We start from the raw sequence: 21,569 nt of genomic DNA, 5'->3' as shown, positions 1-21,569 counted from the left end.
CTGCTGCTGCCTGGCTGGTACTTGAGCGTCCAGAGGGCCCAGGCCCAGCAGGTGCGTGTCGCGTCGGGCCAAGGTTTGTGTGGTGTCTTTAGAACGGCATCTGTGGTTTGGGCTGGGTTTGGAGGTCCAAGTGTGCTGCTGTGTGCTGGAGAGTTGTATGTCTAAGAGATGTGTGTCCTAGGACGTGAGTCTGAGAGGTTGTGTGTCCTGAGAGGCTATGTGTCCAAAGGGTGTGAGTCGGAGGGGTGTGTTCGAGGGGGAGGGTGTGTCCAAAGGATTGTGAGTCCAAGGGCTATGTTTCTGAGAGGTTGTATGCCCAAGGGGCCTGTGTCTGAGGGTTTTGATGTCATTTGGGGAGCTGGGGGGGCCATGAGCCCCTGTATGTGTCTGTGAGCTGTATGTCTGGTCTGTGAGCTGGAGTGTCCTCCTCGCCTGGGATGCACTCCTTTGCATGCCCTCCAAGCCCCTGTACACAGCCCGGTGCCTTCCTGCTATGGCTGTGCCCTTTTGTGTCACTGCCCCAGACCTGCGTGTGGCATAACCATGCATGTGTGCCTGTGACTGCCATGACCCTCGCCTGCCCCGTGGGATTTGAGCTTCACGAGGAGAATGCGGGGCCTACAGCCCATGGGGTGCCTGTATGGCTGGGGGCAGGATAGGGGGTGTGGAGCCCTGGGTGGGGGATCACAGCTGCCTGGGTCACCCCCTCTCCTGTGCCTCAGTTCTCCCACCTGGGAAATGGGTACAGGAACAATAGTCACAGCCCTGCGAGACTGTCAGCACATGACAAGCTGACATGAAAGTGTTACTTTTGCAGTTATGCTCCTCCCACCCCCCTCCGCCTCTCTCAGGGTCCAGGGCTGCAGACAGGGCCGACCGATCCACCTGGCTATCTCCAGTCCCTTTGTGGCTGACTTGAGAAGTCAGAAATAGCTGAGGCCTCATGCTTGTCCTGGCCTAGAATCCCCACTCGGGAAGGTCAGGACCTCTGGACATTTGGCATCCAGTGATAAGATTTTTCAGACTATTGGGGTAAAAGAAAGTGGGTTCAAAACAGTATTTAGAGTTGGAAAGACAAGTGTGTGGAGTTTGATTACAAAGGTCAAAGGGACTTTGGGAGAAGTCAGCCTTGCTCCATCCTGTCCCCCTGTCTGCCTACCACTGCCTGTCTGAGTCAAGGAGTGAATCTTGGATTCCAGGGAATGGAATTTCAGAACATTTAGGGCCCAGGGCCTCACCTTCAAGAGTCGGAAGCTGCTTATTTGGTCTGAAGCCCCCACTTTGCAGGGAGGGAAGACTGAAGCCAGATGGACACATTCAGGCCCCTCAGGAAAAAGATAGGCTCAGTGCTATTCCTGGGCCACTGCAAAAGAATAAAATCCAGGAGCGAGGGGCCCAGCCTTCTCTCACTCCTCTCTTTGTGACTTCAGACAGATCACTGCCCCTCTCTGAGCTCTGTGGCTGCCCCTGTGACCTGAGCCAGTTGAGCTCAGTTTTACATCCTATCTCCAACTAATGATTTATTTCATTAAATCATTACCCAACCGGGCAGACATATGGAAGATGCAAATTAAGAGGGGAAAGGGACCCCCGACTCAGATGCAAGGAGCGTAGAAATGTTAGGGGTCTGGCCTTCCAGAAGATTGGAGGCACATATGCACAGATGTCATTTTTCAGAGAGGATTTATCATACACTGAGATCCCATTTGGGGTCAGAGAGCTCACCCCAACCCTGGCCCTTGAATCCCTGTGAGGTACACGCAGAGGTTGGGTCCCATTTCTCAACCCCCAAAAGGGTCTTCCTGGGCCCGTGCCCTGGGAGCTTGTGAGGATTCCCGGTCATCTTCAGGCCGAGGAATGAGTGTCTAGGATCCCAACAGTGCTCCAGGCTCACTTCCCAGACCGTGCAGGGGTGGCGAGTTTGGGCCACCGCCAGATAGCCCCAGGGCTCAAGCCCAGGCTGGAGTGAGAATCTGGGGGTCTCTCTGTGTGGCCCGGGAAAGACGGGCTCCTCCTCTGTGAAACGGAGATAGCAATCTCCGCTTCACTGGGTTGTCTGTGGGTCAGGCAGGTCCTGTGTGTAAATGAGGTGGCATGTGGGCCTGGGCAGACAGTAGGCGCTCAGTAATAGGAGGTGACATCTGAACTGTGACAAGTGGAGGTACCTGTGAGCCCCATCTAGGCCCCCCACCATCACCCCACCCTCTACCAGGGCCAAGGAGGCCTCAGGCCTGTCAGCTTTCCTGGCCTGATCTCCTCCAGGTCCAGGTTTGCCTGGGGTCAAGGCAGGGCCCTCAGAAGGGAGCCACTGAGGAGGGTTGGCACAAGGAGTCACTGCCATGGGCACAGGCCTGCTTCTGTCCACTTTCCACACCCACGGCACCCACTGTCTCCAACCAATTGCTGTCCTGGCCTCCTGCCCTGACAGGACTTCTCCCCACAGCAGCCATGGGGTCTTCTGAAAATCCTGAATCAGACCACAGCCCTCGCCTGCTCATGCACCCGCCATGACTCCCCATTGCTCTACAGTCCACCCTCGCATCCCCACCCTTGAGGCCCCATGTAGTGCCCCTCATTCACTGTGCTTTAGTCACACTGACTTCCCCTGCACCTGGAACCTGACCAGCACGCTCCCACCTCAGGTCCTTTGCACCTGCCATTTCTTCCACCAGGCAGTCCCTCCCCCACATCCTGACATGGCTGATGTCCTCTCGTCCTTGAGGACCCCCATTTCAGAAAGGCCCAAAGCAGTTCCCTCCCCTGCCACCTACCCCTACCCCTTCCCCCTGTTGAATTTCTTCCTTGAAGGCCTCTGTCTCTGAAAGGATTATGCGTCTGTTGTCACCTCTCCCACGGGACTGGGCAATGGACCCAGTCAGGCTGGGTCTGTTCACTCCCTACCCCTGTGTCCCGTGCACCTGGTGGGCTCTCAGACATTTCTGGGGGAAGAGAGTGGAGACCAGGGATGCCCCAAGACCCCATCTTTGGGTCCTTGATGATTACATCTCAGGTCTGTCAGTCTGTAGGCTGAGTCCCTTCCGCTCAGAGCTGACAGATGTGTTAATTTCCCAAGCAGGGAGGCCTTGGCCTCAGGGGATGAATTTCTGGGGTTCCCATGGGGAGCTCTTTCTCTGGAACAAAGAGAGAAATCTTGGGCTCTCCCTGCAGTCGCTCCTATGGCTCGGGGACATCACTGGGTGCTTTGGGTGACCCTGGACTCCAATCTGGGACAGGAAGTTGGGTTCTGAATGTAGAGTCTCTCTCGGCTCCAGGGGTTTAGGGACCCAACCCCCTCGGGGAGGTAAGAGGGAGTGGTGGGCTTCCATTTGCAGTGACGGTGACAGAGAAACTGGCCTTCTTGGCAGATGAAGGACATGATTTCCTTCCCAAATGGACAGTCGTACCTTGGCCTGAGAGGCACTTGAGCACCTCCAGTGGGGGGTTGTGCTGTTGGCCGTTAGAGCAAGGGTCTCAAACTGGTAGGGGGTGGGGCTCAAATTTGTCTTGTGGGCCACAAGGTGTTTGAAAAGAAACTGAACGGGTTTCTTCCATTTGTTAAGCAGTTGGCTCGTTCATTCAAGGAAGGGTGACTGGGGGCCTACTGTGTGCAGGGCCCTGGGAAGGCTCCACCCTGCCCTCGCTGAGTGAACACGCTAGGGTAACATGACCATCACAGAAAGTAACAACGAAGCACAAAAAGTATCTGGTGGGGCTGAGAGCCTCAAGGAGAGATGAATCTCTCCTGGGAAAATTGGCTCCTCCAGAAAAAGGGATTTTTGCCTGGTTTCAAAGGATATGAGGTATCTCCTCAAACCTGACAAGGGCTTTCCGGGGTGGGGGAGGGGGGAAGGCCCAGCCTGGGCAAAGGCCTAGTGATGGGAATGTAGCAGGTCTGTTTGGGGCTGGTGTGTCAGGTGCCCGAAAAGGGACAGAAGGTGTGCTGGGCATTTGCTGGTAGATGAGGCCTTTCTAAAGAGGAAGGACAGGTAGTGGGCACCTGGGAGCTCCCAGGGACTCGTACTACAAGGCTCAGAACATGTCAGGCAACGAATATGCGTGGAGCCAGGAATTGAACCCTCATCTGGCCAGGCCTATAGCCACAACCCTCTCAGCACATGGCCACAGTGGGCCCCTTAAGGAGAAGACTGGGGGAGGCGAGGTCTGAGGGACGCCGCTGAGCCTCAGTTCCCCTATGGGTGCCAAAGGGACCTATGGACAAAGGACCATAAGGGGCCTTCTCCAACTGGAACATTCTCAGTTTCTGGGATTCAGAGCCACCTGTGGGTGACATACCACACCCCTAGACCCCCCACAGTTCCCAGGAACACCACGAAGATCCATACAGTCACCTGCCTCGTGCACCAATATAGCTTGTGAGTCCCATGAAGCGTCCATATACGTGCCCCCCACAGACGCTCACTTTCCACAGACTCCCCAACCCCCATCTCTCCCCCGGAGCTGCTGACCACTCTTCCTCAAGAAGCTAGAAGGTTGGGCAATACCACCGCAGGTATGGGGGCCCTACGTGTGTCTGGGATCTATGGGAAATGGACGACAAGCATGCCTGTACTGGGGGGGCATGGTATTTTGGGGGGTGTCTGTGTATATTTGGGAGTCTGTGTGCACTTGGAGAACTGGAATGTGTTGTGGTCTCAGTGTGTGTGACTGGAGAGGTCTGTGTGTATTTGGGGGTCTGCATATACACGGTGATCTGGGTGTCTTTTGGGAATATGTGTGTTTGGATAGCTGTATGGGTTTGGGGGGGTCTGCATTTATTATGGGCTGCGTGCGTTTCGGGGGACTTTTGCATGGAGTGATCCACATGTGTTTGAAGGTGATATGTGTGTCCAGGAGATGTGTATATGTTTTATTTTTAATGTTTACTTTTTGAGAGAGTGTGAGCTGGGGAGGAGCAGAGAGGGGGACAGAGGATCCAAAGCGGGCTCTGCGCTGACGGCCGTGAGCCCAATGCCTGGTCCGAACTCACGAATGGTGAGATCATGACCTGAGCTTGTTGGACACTCAACCGACTGAGCCACCCAGGCGCCCCCAGATCTGTATATGTTTTAAGCATCTGTGGATTTTGAGGGGCTCTGCATGTGTTTGGGGGTCTCCTTATGTATGGAATCTCCCTACGCTCATCTGTCCATTTGAGGAATGGGCTTTATCCCTGCGTCCCTGTTCCTCAGTCCTCCTGCCTGGATCTGCCTAGGACCCTTGCTCTGATCTGGGCACCTCCCAGGGCTGAGTAGAGATGACCGAAGGTCAGGGCCCAGTGACCAGAAAAGCTCCCCGGGCAGGGTAGGAGGGAAGGGCATGTATAGACCCCCTACTGTGAAGCCTTGTCCCCGAGCTCACTGGCTCTGACTCTCCCCATTTTCTGGTGGAGGAAACTGAGGCCCACAGAAGTCTGGCCACACCAGAGTCACTGCCAGAACCCACCTACCCTCAGGGACCACTGTGGGCTGAGCCAGCCTCTAGGTCACCCACAGAGGCCCCCCACTTGGGGCACCATCTCCCTAGGCCCCCAGGGTAGGAGGCGGACCCAGGGCCCCTGCTGGGGAGGGGAGGGTCGCTGGCAGCTGGGGTCAAAACTGCTTGAGCCCTCAAGAGATGGGGGGGGTGTCCCGGATTTCCAAGGGGCTCTTCCTGTTGCCTGTAATGAGGTACTTGGGGAGCAGGTGATGAAACCACCGCCTGGGTTGCGTGAGGCGGGGCCGCAGGCCTGATTCGCTGCAGCCACCCAGGAGCAGCGCCCCCTCCCCGCTTCGCCGCGTCCCCGCGGGCCCTCACCTCCCCCCTGCCACCCACCTGCCTCTCACTTCTCCTTTCCTCCCCTCCTTTCCCAGTGCGGGTGCCCCACCAAGCTGTGGCCTCTGGGCTCAGGGGTCTGGCAGTGTGACTCGCCACTCGTCCCCTCGTTAAAGCCCCACTGGGAACCAAGAAGGGGAACTTGATGGACCCCTGATCTGTTCTCTCAAACCCTTGCTTCAAGGCCTTTGAGGTCAGAATTCTGTGACCCATTTTATGGGGGGAGGAAATGGGGGCTCAATGTCACCCAGCGTGTCACCGTGTGAGTGTTGCTGTGGTCTTGCAAGATGGCATGCTGACTCAGCGCCCCCCGTTCCAAGGCCCGGCCCTTTTTCCTTCTGGCTTCTGGAAGGCCAGAAGATAAGGTCCGCAGAGCCATCCACCATCCGCTTCTCCCCAACTGGTGGCAGAAGGATTGTCACCCCCATTTACAGGTGAGAAAACTGAGCCCCCCGCTGGGGAGACTGCCACGGGTGAACCATCCGTGGGAGGGTGGCATTCTTCCTCAGCCCCACATCTCTATCACCAAAGTGCTAAATAATCTTGCCAGGCCTGGGAGGTGACAGTCTATGGCCCAAAGGACCCCAGAGGTGTTTGTTGATTGACTTAGTGACCACCAGGCACTCATGAAATCTTCCTTTGTCCTCTCCATTCCTCCCCTGCACAGCGCTCAGGCCTGGGACCCTGGGCTCCTCCCCCTCCCCCCAGAAGCGTGCCACCAGTGCATCCTGGCCCTTTGATGGCCAAACAATCCTTCCACTTCTGCCCCCGTCCTAGTTCAGGCCTCATGTCTCCCACTGGACACCTGTCCGGGCCTTTCCTTGTCCTCCTTATTAGACGCTACTCCCCACAGCAGTCATGAGCAGGAGAAGCTTTAGAAAAAAAAATCTTTTGGTTGAGATAAATCATAGAGAGAAAGATGCACCAATCATTGGAGTAGGCTTAATACATTGGCACAAACTAAACACGTCTGTGTACCCGGACTGTGGACCAGGGAGGAACCCCTGAAACTCCCACTGCTCTGTCATGGCACCCTGCCTGGGATGGCCACCGTGTGACGTTCATCATCGTGAGCTTTGCCTACTCTAGAACTGCACGTAAATGGAATTATACAGCGTGTCCCCTCTGTCCAGTCCAGCATTGTTGAATCAGCGTGTGGTCTGAGAGATTCACCTGTGTGGTTGCGTGGATCTGGAGTGCATCCTTTTACCGTGCTGTGTAGTAGTCCATCATAGAATCTACCAGAAAGTACTAACTGATTCTCCCATTGAAGGCATTTGGTGGGTTCCAGCTTGGGGCCATGGTGAACGAAGCTACTGAAAACACTCTTGTCGGTGTTGTCCTTTGGTAAAATATGGATCCATTTCTCTTGGGTGAATACTGAGGAGAGAGATCGCTGGGTCATAGGGAAGATGTATATTCAGCTTTAGCAGATGCCAGATAGCTTTCCAGAGTGGCTCTACCTCTCTCCCTTCCCACCAGCAATGTAAGAGAATGCACGGGGATTTTTAAAACTGTAAAATTATGTCCTGTGCCCCCAAACTCTCCATGGCTCTTCGTTGACCTCGGAGTAAAGCCTGCAGTCTTCACCCCTGCAGTCTTCCCCCCCCCACCACCTCTCTCCCTCTCCCCACTGCCATGCTGTCCAGCCACACAGTCTTCTACGATTTCTTTAAAATGCCAAACTCATGATCACTGCAGACTTTTGCCCTTGGAGTTCCCCCTGCCAGGAACACCCTTCCCCCTCGATCTTCCCGCTACTGGCTCTTCCCTTGCTTGGCTGTCTCTTTCTCGTGCTTAAGGTCTTGGCTCCAATCTCACCTCTTCAGAGAGGTCTTTTCTGAAATCCCTGGCTCACCCCTCTCAGGGTCAGTACTTCTCTTGGTTTGGACTTAGCCGGGTTCTGACATGCGATAGTTTCATAAACATGACTGGGGCGATGCCCATTGTTTGCGAAGGTCTGAGTTAGTTTAAATAACTTGCACTTGCCTCTTCCTTGAGGTTTGATAAAAGAACCTTTAAGACCATCTGGTCCTGTTGTCCTTTTTTTTTTTTTTTTTCCTGTTGTCCTTTTAATGGTAGGTCTCGTGTCACTTTTCTAATCTTCTATGGTCATTGGTCTACTTAAACTTTCTACTTCCTTTGTGGTCAGCTTATTACAGTGGTTGGCACATGCTTGATACTTCATACCGGCTAAGTATGAGGATGTGAAGAAAAAGGGAGGGAGGTGCTGGACCCTCGGCTTCAAATGCCCAGCCCCTGCCCATCTGCTCAGGCCCCCATCCAGCCTGTCCACCAAGGCCCAACTACATGCTTCCTCCTCTGAGATGCCTTCTTGGGTTTCTCCTGACCCTCCTTCGCTGCTCCATTCCCAGGTCAATGGGTCCATTTCTCTGCTTCTCTGCTGGGCAGATGTTATAAGCTCTCTGCTTTCTGGCGGGATATCTTTTGGGGGGTGGGGGTGGGGAATGTGTGCACAGAAGAGGCCTCCCCCCTCGTGCCTGGCACATTCAGCATGTGCTGCCACCTCCCCCCAGCAGTTCCGATCACGCCAACATCTGGAGACCAGGCCACCGGGTCTGTCTGCAGCTCAGTGGGGATTTGCATGTGAGTACAAATATATATGCACACCCTGGGCCTTCCGCCTCCGCATTCCTTGGCTGGCCCTTCACACCTGGGCTTGAGACAGGTCAACGCTGAGTGACTGGATTTGCATGCCCATGTATTTCTGGGTAGGGAGTCAGCTGGGGGAGTCTGAGAGGAAGTTGTTGAGGGAAGCTGGGGGGAGTTCAGAGTCTCTCTTGACCTGCTCCATTCACTAAATCTGGTTATGAGGGGCTTCCAGTATGAGGGAGACAGAGCCGGATATACGTACCCCTAGCTCCATGGGGTCAAAACTGGAGGGAAACTTCGGGAGCTGTAGGAATCCAGAGTGAGGGCAGGGAGGGCTTCGTGGAGGAATAAATGTTTTGAGCTGGGTTTTGAAGTGTGAATAGGAGTTGGCCAAGTGAAAAAAGGGCTTTCCAAGCAGAGTCATTTCATTGAAGGTAGATTAAGATGGGCAGGGGTTGATTGGGGCAGGGCCTCAAATGTCAGGCTGGGGACTAGAACTTTCCCCTGAGGGCAGAGGGGAGCCACGGAGAGTGTGTGAGCAGGAAGGGGTATGATCAGAGCTGTGTGTTGGGTAGATCCCTTAAGGGCCAGAATGGAGATGACTTTGGTTCTTGGGTGAGGATTGGGGGTTTCAGGATCACAAGACTCAGAAGAGTCAAAGCCCTGCATAAGCCCACCGGCATCTGTCAGGCCTGGCCCCAGAGATGCCATAGGGTCTGGTGGCATCCGGAGGAACCAAAGACCCCTGGAGCACAGCGACTTAAAGCGTGTGATGCCAGCCTAGGACAGAGGGGGCCTCACCCCCTGCCTCTGCCCAGATGGACACAGCCCTGGTCTACTCCTCAAGTCTCCTGCCGTCTCTAGCCCGGCTTCCAACAGTCCTGCTCTCCATGGCAGCTGTGGCTAAAGTTTTTAAATGATAAATCAAACCTCCGTCCCTTTTTGCTCAGAACCCTCTCAGGGCCCTCTGTCACTCTTAGACCAAAACCCACAGTCCTCCTCACAGCTCAGAGGACCCAGAGAGGCCCTGCGTCTGTGGCCTCTCCTCCTGGCCTCCTTGTTAGTGTGTCCTTCAGGGCCTTTGCTCTTGCTTCTAAATGGAACTCACTTCCTGTCTCCGCTTTTGAGTCTCAGTGCAAAGAGACCCCCACCCCCCCGCCAACCCCGGCCTTCTGGCTCTTGGGGCTCCCTCGTCATGTGAACTCTGCCCTGGCCAGGACGTCCTTGTCTAAACTGGGGACGGAGAGGAAAGGGTCCAGTTTGAAAAGGGTCAAGATTCGAATCTTCCAGGCCCGGAGACTCACGTCTAAGTCCCTTGTTCCCATGGGACCCCAGGCACGGGGGCATTTCCGGAGCCACCTTGGCACCAGGACCTCCGGACCAGTGCCCCCCTCCGGTCCCCAGGGACCTGTCAGGGCGGGGGCAACATGTCCCAGTCGTGGGAACGCACCCGATTCCGGCCGGGGATTAAAATTAGCCTGGGAAGTTAAATTTAGCAAGTCAAGTTGGAGCTAGGGGGCCGGGGCTGGGGCTCCCATGGGTCCTGGCTCTGCATAGTTGTGACTACTCAGAGACACAGACCAGAGAGAGTGGAGGGCACACCTAGGGTCACACAGCAGGCCGCATATGACAGTGTCTAACACTCCTGGGCCCTGGGACTCTGAGGGTCCTGCCCAAACTCCTGAGACTGGAGTCTGGGAAGCAGGTATGGCTGCTCCTGGAGATGGACCCACATTTTCCTCCACTTCCCAAGAGCTCATTCCCAGGCCTTGTATCAGGTGCTCTGCATTTTATACCCAGCCCAACCACAGAACAGCAAACTGAGGCCTAGGGAGAGGCTTCCCTTGCTGAGGACTGACTGCCAAGTAGGTCAGAGGCCGTCTGGGCCCTGAGCACAGGCCCACCTACCTGACCCTGGGCACGCCACTCACCTGAAGCCTCAGTCACCCGTGACATGAGAGGGGCTAGGAGGTCATGTGGTCATAGAGTTGGTGGAGGGGGTCTTGGATGCCGTGGGGTGGCTGTAGAGTGGGGTGAGTGCCCCACTATGGGCAATGTGACTCCTTTGTTCCCAGCACCCCTGCTGAATGGGGAGCACTGGGGAAGGCCTACCCATTCGCACCCTTGAGCACCCCTCCAGGGAGATCCAAGGTCCTCATGAGAACGTTCCAAGGTTTCTCTCAAGCAGAACTCGGGCCCAAACCCTTGTCTGGGCTCCAAACTTGAGGTCTTTTCTGGTTGTCCAGACCTCCTCCCACCTGTTACATATAAATCAATGAATAAATAAATAAATTTTTTTTTTTAGAAAGAGAGAGAGTGAGAGAGACAGCAGCAGAGGGGCAGAGGGAGAAGGAGAAAGAGAGAATCTTAAGCAGATTCTATGCCCAGGACGTAGGGCTCAGTTTCACAACCATGAGATCATGACGTGGGCTGAAATAAAAAATTGGGCACTTAACCGACTAAGTCACCCAGGCACCCCAACCTGTTCTTCTTTTAAGAATAAGAGAGGGGAAAGTTAGAAAATTCAGAAAATCAAAAAGGGAAGAAAAAAGACACCAAAGGCCACACATTGTATGATTCCATTTACATGAAATGTCCAGAACAGGCAAATCCATACAGACAGAAAGTAGATTAGTGCTTGACAGGGGCTGGGGGAGGGACATGGGGAGTGAGTGCTAATAGGCATGGGGTCTCCTTTTGGGGGATCAAAAATTTCTGGAACCACCTGGAGGTGGTGGTTGTGCAACACTGTGAATGCACTAAATGCCACTGAATTGCACACTTTAGAAGGTATTTTTCTTTCATTGTTTATTTTTGAGAGAGAGAGAGAGAGAGAGAGAGAGAGAGAGAGAGCATGAGCAAGGGAGGGGCAGAGAGAGGGGGACAGAGGATCCGAAGCAGACTCTTCTCTGACAGCAGCGAGCCTGATGCAGGGTTCAAACTCACAAACCATGAGATCATGACCTGAGCTGAAGTTGGATGCTCAACCGAGTGAGCCACCCAGGTACCCCTAGAAGGAACTTTTTTTTAAGTTTATTTATTTATTTTGAGAGCGAGAGAGAGCGAGAGAGCACGCACAAGTGTGGGAGGGGCAGAGAAAGAGGGAGGGAGAGAGAGAGAGAGAGAGAGAGAGAGAGAGAGAGAGAGAGAGAGAATATCCCAAGAAGGCTCCATGCTCAGTGCAGAGTCCAAAGGGGGCCTTGAACTCACGAATGGTGACATCATGACCTGAGCCAAGATCAAGAGTCAGATGCTTAACCAAGCCACCCAGGTGCCCCTGAATTGCACACTTTAAAATGGTTAATTTTAGGTTGTGTGATCGCATGTCAACTTTTTAAAAAAGGAGGGAAAATTCACCCATAAATTTCCACCCAGCAGTGACTCCTATCTTGTGTATTTCCTTCTAGTCTTTTTTCTCCTCTCAATGCAATGTTTAAATATGTGTTTACTTGTAACCACAGCCCTCAATCTTGCTTGTTGGGGAGCTGTTATAGGATTGAATGAGTTAAAGGTGTCCAACGTGGGGACCAGGCTTTCTTCCAGTGGCTCAGGGTTAGTGATTCAGTGAACAATGTATCCTTAGAGCCGCCAGATATCAGTAATCGGAGGTCCCTCCAACCTGGCCTGTCAAGGGCTTTTAGGCTGTTGCCAGTATTCGTAATAGCGGTGCATATGTGGCACCTGTGTGTCGGGCAGATCTGAATGCCTCACATGGGCTACTTTATTTTATCTCCTGACAACACTGGGCTGATCATGACACTGTTATCCCCACTGCACACACAGGGGGGCGTAGGGAGGTCAGGCTCCCTGGAGGTCCTACAATTACCAGCTTGTTGTGTTTTAGAGGTAGGGGCGGGGCATCTGTAACTCTTCTCTCTCTCTCTCTCTCTCTCTCTCTCTCTCTCTCTTTTTTTTTAAGAGGGATAACTTTCAGGGCGCCTGGGTGTCTCAGTTGGTTAAGTGTCCAACTCTTGATTTCGGCTCGGGTAGGATCTCACAATTTCGTGAGTTTGAGCCCTGTGTCAGGATCCGTGCTGATGGTGTGGAGCCTGCTTGGGATTCTCTGTCTCCCTCTCTCTCTGTCCCTCCCCTACTTGTGCTGACTCTGTCTCTCTCTAAATAAATAAACTTCAGGGGCACCTGGGTGGCTCAGTCGGTTAAACGTCCGACTTCGGCTCAGGTCATGATCTCACGGCTCGTGAGTTCAAGCCCTGCGTCGGGCTCTGTGCTGACAGCTCGGAGTCTGTAGCCTGTTTCGGATTCTGTGTCTCCCTGTCTCTCTCTGACCCTCCCCCGTTCATGCTCTGTCTCTCTCTGTCTCAAAAGTAAATAAACGTTAAAATAAATAAATAAATAAATAAACTTCAAAGTTTTATTTTTTAAAGAGGATAACTTTCTCTTTTTTAATTTTTAAGATATTTTTTCTTTTTTGACAGAGAGAGAGCATGTGCACAGGTGGGGGAGAGGCAGAGAGAGACAGGGGGACAGAGGATCCAAAGCGGGCTCCTTGCTGACAGCAGAGAGCCCGATGTGGGGCTCGAACTCATGAACTATGAGATCATGACCTGAGCCAAAGTCAGACGCTCAACCAACTGAGCCACCCGGGCGCCCCTGTGCCTCTATCTTTTGCCCTTGGTCAGCCTTCTCTTCGTGTGGAGTTGGTCCAAAGGTGTTCACTGAGCATGTACTCTATCCTGGGCTGGTTGAGGGTGGGGGCTGTGGAGGTGACCCAGCCTGCCTTGATTTCCCCCAACATCTTCCCCTCAGTGCTTGGCGGATGCAGGTGGAAGACAGAGGGGAGGCTGGATGCCTGGTCTCACTCTCTCCTGTACCCACTCTGTCCTCTTTTCCTTCCCCCCAAGGCCAAGTTCTCTCCACCAAGCCTGGGACAATGGGGAGGAAAAAAATCCAGATCTCACGCATTCTGGACCAAAGGAATCGGCAGGTGAGTTCAGTGGGTACAACAGTGGTCAGGGAAAGGCATTCTTGGCAGTGGATACAGCCTGGGCAAAGGGGGAGCTACAGGGGATTGGGGAAACTTGATGTGGTGTCCGCAGTTTGAAATGTAGCATTTGATCCTTTTCACGATGGCTTATTCATTTATTCTCCCTGATGACTGAAGCCCCAGTCATAGGAGAGTTGGAGCTGGACACAAACACACCCAACGCACAGGGCTGGTCCAGAGGGAGGCACAGACCTGAGGAAGCTCAGAGAGAGAATGTAGGCTCTGTCCTGGAGACCAAGGAAAACTTCCCAAAAGGAGAGGACATTTGGGCTGGGTCTTTGAAGCACCAGTAGGAGTTTGCCAGGTTGAGGGGTGCCTGGGTGGCTCGGTCGGGTGAGCTTCTGACTCTTGATTTCAGCTCAGGTCGTGATCCCAGGGTCATGGGATCGAGCCCTGCATCCATCGAGCTCTGCACTGAGCCTGGAGACTGCTTATTAAGTTCCCTCTCTCTCCCACTGCCCCTGTCCCCACCTCGTGTGCTCTCTCTGTGAATAAATAAATAAGTAAATAAAAATTTTAAAAACTAGGAGTTTGTCAGGTTGAGAAGTGGGAAAGGGGGAGCAGGTGCCAGGCACGGGATCGTAAGGCCTGCTCAGGGAGTAGTGAGGCCCCTCTGTCTCCCCCGTGCCACCCCAAACCCATGTCTTCTCCCACTCTGCCTGTGGGTCCTGGGTCCAGGTGACATTTACCAAGCGGAAGTTTGGGCTGATGAAGAAGGCCTATGAGCTGAGCGTGCTCTGCGACTGTGAAATCGCCCTCATCATCTTCAACAGCGCCAATCGCCTCTTCCAGTATGCCAGCACAGACATGGACCGCGTGCTCCTGAAGTACACGGAGTACAGTGAGCCCCATGAGAGCCGCACCAACACCGATATCCTCGAGGTACCCTTGGGGCCCTCCTCCCCAGCGCCCTGAGGTCCAGCACACTGTGCTCGCTTGGAGCCTGGGGACTCGTGGTTTGCACAATAGATGAGTGTTGCAAATTGTGTTGAAAGGACACATTGAGTGTCCCAGTGTCCCAGTGAGCAAGCCCACCTCACTGAAGTCCAGGAGTGTTTTTGTCTGAGCTGCTGGGTCCTCAGGAGAAAGAGGCAGAAGCAGCCTGCGCACTAGCGGATGGTCAAGATCACTGTCCCTTTGGATATGGGAGTTTGTATGCAAGTTGGGAAGCTAAAGCCACAGAGCTGGAGAGACCAGCAGGCCTAGGACGGCGCCTGGGGACCCCTAATGTTTCAGGAGGGTGAGGAGAAGCTGTCAAAGGAGAGGCAGGGGTCCAGGAATGGGCAGGTCCAGGAGGAAGCAGCTCAGGAAGGCCTATCAAGTTGTCCTCAGGTGCTCAGTCTGCCAGCATTTATTAAACACCTACTGCACTCCAGGCCCCGACGCTGCACGTGAGTGCAGAACAGAAGCACCAGGGTCATATTCAGGAGGAGTGTTAGGACAGTGCCAGCAGGTCCTGGTGGATCTCAGCCCCCACCGTGTAACTGGGGCCTCTCTGGAATTGACTGGGTGATCAGGCACTCGGGTTTTGGCTAATGGGATCTGGCTGGAACAGGCTGTGCCTGCACTCCTGTCCACCCACAGAGCTGGATGGGTAGGGCTCTCCCCTCTCCTCTTAGAACCAGGTTCCCTGGCTAGGCTGGAGGGAGAGTCACCCTATTGTCTCCTCTTTCCACAGACACTGAAGCGGAGAGGTGTGGGCCTCGATGGACCAGAGCTGGAGCCAGATGAGGGGCCTGAGGGGCCAGGAGAGAAGGTGCGGAGGTTGGCAGGTGATGGGGGTGACCCAGCCTTGCCCCGGCCCCGGCTCTATGTAAGTGACTCCCTGTGCCACTATGAAGGGGCCCTCCCTCACCTCCTAGGCCCAAGTGGTTAGGGCTGAGACTAAGACAGGGACCTAAGGCCAAGAAGCCTAGAGTCTGGAAGCAGATCTCTGCCTAGGTGGAAAGGGAAGGCTTCCTGGAGGAGTAGGCATTATAGCTGCAGCTTTGAAGGATGAATAAGAGTTCAATGGACAACCATTTCCTTCCCACTGTATTTATTTGATTCATCAAACACTCTGGGAAGCCTCCTCAGTGCCAAGTCTGTGCTGAGTAAGAAGCTTCAGCTCCAGGGGCGCCTGGGTGGCTCAGTCGGTTAAGTGGCTGACTTCAGCTCAGGTCACGATCTCACGGTTCGTGAGTTCGAGCCCCACAATGGGCTCTGTGCTGACAGCTCGGAGCCTGGACCCCGCTTTGGATTCTGTGTCTCCGTCTCTCTCTGCCCCTCCCCTGCTCATGCTCTGTCTCTCTCAAAAATAAATAAACATTAATAAAATTTAAAAAAAAAAAAAAGAAGCTTCAGCTCTGGGCCTGTCAAGAAGTGACGGCCCCAGACAGTCTCCTTCAGCCATACGGGGGTAGGCCAGAGGGAGGAGGAGCAAGGCTTCCAGAGGTGGAGGCTGGCCCCTGATTTTCTGTCTTGGACTTAATCCCCTCATCTCCACGTGCTTCCAACCAATCCCGTCCTCTCTGCCCTCAGCCAGCAGCCCCTACTATGCCCAGCCCGGACATGGTATATGGGGCCCTGCCCCCACCAGGCTGTGACCCCAGTGGGCTTGGGGAGGCCCTGCCGGCCCAGAGCCGCCCATCCCCTTTCCGGCCAGCAGCCCCCAAAGCTGGGCCCCCAGGTGAGCATGGGGCATAGGCCCTGGGGGAGAAGGAGGTGGGAGTCCCAGGGAGGCTTGTAGGGGGGGACCTTGGCTCTGGCACTGCTTGTCTGTGTGTATCACCTCTGGACCTCAGACTTCATTAGATGACAGGCCACGTGCCCTCTCTCTGGGGTCTCCTGCTCTTCAGGCCTGGCACACCCTCTCTTCTCACCAAGCCACCTTGCCAACAAGACGCCACCACCCCTGTACCTGGCAGCAGATGGGCGGAGGCCGGACCTGCCTGGTGGCCTGGCGGGGGCCCGAGGGGGACTGAGCACCTCAGTGAGTGAGGGGAAGGTATGGCAGGGCTGATGGGGGAAGACAGGATGGCCTGGGGTGTGGGCCTCAGTTTCCCCTTTTCCCTGTCTCCCCACAGAGAGGCCTCTATGGTAGCCTACAGAGTCCGTGCTCTGCCACAGCTCCGGGACCCCCACTGGGGAGTTTCCCCTTTCTCCCCGCAGGCCCCCCAGGTATGCACCCTCTACTTGCCCTGCCGTGGGAGACATCCTTACACCCGCTGGGGGTGGGTGTCAACATTTCCCCACCAGCCAGAACTCTGAACTGGTGGGCGGGATAGGTCAGACTTGGCTGGGCCGGGGCTCCCTGAGGTCAGGGCCTCAGTTTATTCCTCCTACCCCCTAGAATATAGCCTGGGAGACCCCCCGCCACCCCCTGGCCTGCTGCAGCCCCCCACCCTGGCTCCCTGGCAGCACTCGAGGGGTGATGGGCCCCCAGCCGCTCCTCCCCAGCCCAGGTAAGTACCCTAACTGCCTCTCCTCTCTTCCCTCCCCAAATCGGGTCGCTGTGGGGGGTCCCTCCGTCTTCTGAAGCCCCTGGCCAAAGCTGACCCCTGGTGGCCACTTCTGGTTCTACACTCAGCCCCTCCTGACTGTTCTTGCTCAGGATGGGTGGCTATTTTGGAAGCCCCAAGAGGGATCGCCACCCACTCCTTTCCCAAGGTCCTCCTGCCGAGCCTTTGCCCACGCCGTGCCACCTCCCTGGCTTTCCTCCCTTCCCCGCTGAGCTCATGGCTCTCCTCTCTCTCTCTCCCTGCAGTGGGGGTCGAAGCCTGGGTGAAGAGGGTCCCCCCACCCGCGGCGCCTCCCCGCCGACCCCCCCAGTCAGCATCAAGTCCGAGCGCCTCTCGCCAGCCCCCGGGGGCCCCGGCGACTTTCCCAAGACTTTCCCCTACCCCTTGCTCCTGTCCCGGCCCCTGGCAGAGCCCCTACGGCCAGGCCCCCCCCTGCGCCGGCTGCCCACTGCGGACGGCTGGGCCCGGTAGTGGACCCAGGGGTGGCACCGGTCCTTCTTCCCACGCGGGGCTGGGCTAGGGCACGTGGGGTCCCTTCCCCGCATCCTTCCCCGCGTCCTTAGAGAAGACCCAGCAGTTACGACCCTCCGAAGTGAGGGCCTGGCGTTCGGATCCACGGTCGGAGGGGGGGGTGGGGGGTGGCTCCTTTCTCCCTTTCCTGTGTGTGTATCCACCAATAAAACACTTCTGGTGTCCGTGGACGAAACTATCTGTCTGTCGCTGCTCAGAGCCACCACCACTCCCGGGTCCTCCCATCTTTTCCCAAGAGACTTCAGCTTTGCCTTGTCTCGGTTTGGGAGATGAGAATCCTACCCTGAGACAAGGATTCGAGGATGGGTATCCGGAGGAAGGCCATTGGAGGAGGAGGGGCGTGGCGGGGAAGAGCCCCGCAGGGGCGCCAGGGAGCAGGTGATTTCGAGAGCAGCACCGCCCACCTCCCCCTCCCCCTGAGGACCCCGGGGAACCGCTCAGAGCGCGCACCTAATGTGGTTCCACTCCAGGGGCGAGAGACCTGGGCTATTTACCCTCACCTCCTTTGGATGTCGGGCCTTGTGCGCAAGGGGAAGCCCCCAGGCTGGGTTACAGCAAGAAGCACTTGGAAATCCTGAATGTGCTACCTGCCGGCTGGCAGCGGTCGATACATTATTCATCTTTTAAATGTCCCTTGATCCCGGGGCGCCTGGGTGGCTCAGTCGGTTAAGCGGCCGACTTCGGCTCAGGTCATGATCTCGCGGTCCGTGAGTTCGAGCCCCGCGTCGGGCTCTGTGCTGACAGCTCAGAGCCTGGAGCCTGCTCTCTGACCCTCCCCTGTTCCTGCTCTGTCTCTCCCTGTCTCAAAAATGAATAAAACGTTAAAAAAATTAAAAAAAAATGTCCCTTGATCCCTTGACCCAGCAATTCCGACCCACTAGAGGAAGGAGGGAGCCGGGCGTTTACCAACCCACTTTTGGGGCCCACAACCTCCCCCCATTTTGGCCGGTCTCCTGAGGGCAGACTTGGGTGTCCAGGGACCAGAGGCAGCTCCATTTGCTTCTCCAGTCCAGGCACCCCGAGGTGATCTCAGTAGGATGTTTATAACATGCAGATTTGATCCCTGACCTTCCCGAGTTCCCAGACTGCCCCCACCCACTCTATTCCGTCTGCCCCTGTCGCCCACTGTGTCCCCTGCCCTGAGCCCCCCCTAGTAATACTCCAGTCCCAAGACTTGGTTGGGTGAAATGGAGGCAAGGCTGGAGAGGGTCCCTTCTAAGCCTCTGGATCTCACCCTCACTGTGGACAAGAAGTCAGACCTGTCCCTGAAGTCAGTGCCCACAGGTTAAGTGCCCAGTGTGGGGTTCATTAAAATGTGGACAGCTTTCAGAGACTGAGTGGTGAGGCCGGTGGGTGGAGTTCTGTATACCCGGCCCAGGAGGCTGCACTTTCTTCATTTTCCATCAGGTGGCACCCAATAGTATGCTTTCGATTCTGTGCTCCCTACTCAAAAATAAAAAATAAAATAGAAATAGTAATAAAAAAAAATGAAATTCCGGGACACCTAGGGGGCTCAGTCAGTTAAGCGTCTGACTCTTGGCTTCGGCTCAGATCACGATCTCACGGTTTGTGAGTTTGAGCCCCTCATTGGGTTCTGTGCTGACAGCGTGGAGCCTGCTTGAGATTCTCTCTCTGTCCCTGTCTCTCTGCCCCTCTTCTATGGTCTCTCTCTCTCTCAAAATACATAAAATAAACTTTTAAAAAATAAATAAAATCCCTCTTGGCTTCCAGGGGTTCCACCCCATGTTTTCAGGCTCTGAGCCTGGGGACTCAGAAGGGCTGTGACACATGTTGTGTGCACATGTGTGATTTTACATGTACAGCTTGGGGTGACCTGGGCCATGAGAGGTCAGTGAGCAGGCTACCGGCTTCTGGAGACACCTTTGCATCCAGACTCCAGCTCTGCACGTGCTGGCTCTGTGCAGGAGGATACAGGGAGGGTTGTGTGGAACTGTCTTCTGCCAGTCTTTGTAAAGACACCATGGTGACGTCAGTCAGGGCCACTGTCACCATCAGAGGGTCACTGAATCTCTCAGGAGCTCAGTCACTGGTTGAAAGAAAGCATCATGGGAATTGTGGCCTAGAGAATGTGGATTCACCTAATGGAGAACAGAGAACAAGGAACATCCAATGGAGAACAGACCACATGTGCATCCAACGTAGAAAAAAGAGCGAGGAGTGTGTTTCATTTTCATTTTTAAATGTTTTGTTTATTTTTGAGAGAGACAGAGTGTGAGTGGGGGAGGGGCAGAGAGAGAGGGAGACACAGAATCTGAAGCAGGCTCCAGGCGCCGAGCTGTCAGCACAGAGTCCGATGTGGGGTTCAGCCCCACAAGCCGTGAGACCGTGACCTGAGCCGAAGTTGGACGCTCAACCGACTGAGCCACCGAGGCGCCCCAGTAGTGCCTGTTTTAGGACAGAGGAGGGACGTTATCTGGCTCTAGTGTTAAGAGGCACTCTCAAGCTGCTCAGGGAAAAATAGACTGTTGGGGGTGAGGTGGAGGATGGTGGATGGAAGATGAGGACCCCCTGAGGTCCAGGATGTGTGGGAGTTTCCTGTAGTTCACCGCCTAGGGGGCGCTGTGACACCTAAACTCATAAGCCCTGGATCCAGGGGGAGAGGACAAGGTGTGACGTAGAGATTTGGGCCTCCCAGAGCCTCGGTATCTTCATCAATAAAATGGAGACAATTGTCCTGCCACCTCAGCCTACTAGAGGGGGCACATGAGTAAACCAGCCCACCTCCCCAGCCTGGCATGCAGTGCACCTGCATGAAATACCCCTCCCTCCTCTCCCCCTTTCCTCACACCCTCCCTAAATCCCAGCTTTCCTGCATCCTTCGTGGATTCATAAATCAGCTCATGGCCCCCAGGTCGGTCCAGGGAAGTCCTGTGACCCTCACCACCACTGTCACCCATCCTTTCTCAAGAGGCCCCTCTCTGTGTCCAGAGGACTGAAGCCACAGTGAATCCCCTCCAAACAGACATCCATACATGCTCGTAAACAAAGACAAAAACATCCAGGGACAAGGTAATCAACTATACAGGTCCCATTCACGGGCCTCATAAAAACCCTCAGACATCTAATCACACCCCCATGTTTGTCAGGCAGACACACGTATCCATAAAAACACAGATGCAAAACTTACGTTCCCAGACTATCAGCCTTTTTCCTCCAAGCCTTGAAACACAAAGCATCAGATTCTTTGAGAGAGAGAGAGAGAGAGAGAGAGAGAGAGAGAGAGAGACTCTCAGGCAGGCTCCATAATCGACACTGGACCTGATGATGGGCTTGATCTCATGACCCTAGGATCATGACCTGAGCAGAAATCAAGAGTCCAACACTCAACCCACTGAGCCATCCAGGCGCCCCTAAAATACCAGATTCTTGAAACTGACATTTTTTTTTTTGATCCTCGATCCAGCCATGCCTGAAGCTGACTATGCTTTTAGAGTTTTTGTTGTTATAAAAAATTTTCCTTTTTAATTATTATTATTATTATTATTATTTGCTGGAGCTCATTTGAGTTGGAGTGTGTGTGTGTGTGTGTGTGTGTGTGTGTTGTGTGTGTGTCACAATCAGAGTCCTGGCTAATAGAAATGAATAAGGCTTTGCCAAATGAAAAAGATTGAGAAAGGAGATATTCCGAGATGAGTGATAAAATTTACAGGGACCTGGAGGTATGAAATAGCAGCATGGCCAGTGGCAAGCTGTACCATAGTGTGTACAATAGTGTTGGCAGCCGATTGAAGTCAGGTAGAAGTGTACGAATTCAGTCTGGACACTTGGGAATCTAGTCAATTGGGAGCCATCGATTTTTCTAGATCAGGGGAGTTCCACACTCAAAACTCTCCAGCGGGAGGCAGTGCGTGGATAAATTAATGTATTTGCCTCCGACCTGAGAGATAGGTCCAGACGCTAGAAGACTGAATCTCAGAGAGGACAGCCACCACACAAGGTCCCAGGGACAGTCCTGACTCGATCGAGTCTGAGCTTACCGAGCGTCCTCAAACTACAACTTCCGGCATGCAACGCGAGCGACCCCTTTTCCCTCTTGGTTTGCTCCAGCTCCAAGCCTGACGATTGGTCTTTCGGGCCGTTTGTCAGAA

The 21,569-nt window shown here is 54.5% G+C and overlaps 1 protein-coding gene across 2 annotated transcripts; it reads left to right on the top strand.

Moving 5' to 3' along the window:
• LOC122487135 (myocyte-specific enhancer factor 2B-like) lies at positions 1–18,125 on the top strand. Of its 2 annotated transcripts, none has more exons than XM_043587146.1 (9): positions 1–51; positions 13,287–13,369; positions 14,108–14,311; positions 15,108–15,242; positions 15,950–16,097; positions 16,267–16,400; positions 16,495–16,588; positions 16,761–16,872; positions 17,175–18,125. In XM_043587146.1, the coding sequence occupies exons 2-9, from the start codon at positions 13,316–13,318 to the stop codon at positions 17,398–17,400; spliced, it is 1,107 nt and encodes a 368-aa protein (XP_043443081.1). In that variant the 5' UTR covers positions 1–51; positions 13,287–13,315; the 3' UTR covers positions 17,401–18,125. The 2 variants fall into 2 exon arrangements, with proteins under 2 accessions (XP_043443081.1, XP_043443079.1); XM_043587144.1 differs by lacking the exon at positions 1–51 and adding an exon at positions 8,241–8,418.
• The last annotated feature ends 3,444 nt before the right edge of the window (positions 18,126–21,569 follow it).

The sequence above is a fragment of the Prionailurus bengalensis genome, chromosome A2 (assembly GCF_016509475.1).
Source record: "Prionailurus bengalensis isolate Pbe53 chromosome A2, Fcat_Pben_1.1_paternal_pri, whole genome shotgun sequence".
NCBI classification, from domain to species: Eukaryota; Metazoa; Chordata; class Mammalia; order Carnivora; family Felidae; genus Prionailurus; species Prionailurus bengalensis.
The sequence above is the reverse complement of the archived record's forward strand: the minus strand, read 5'-3'. Positions and strand labels throughout refer to the sequence as shown.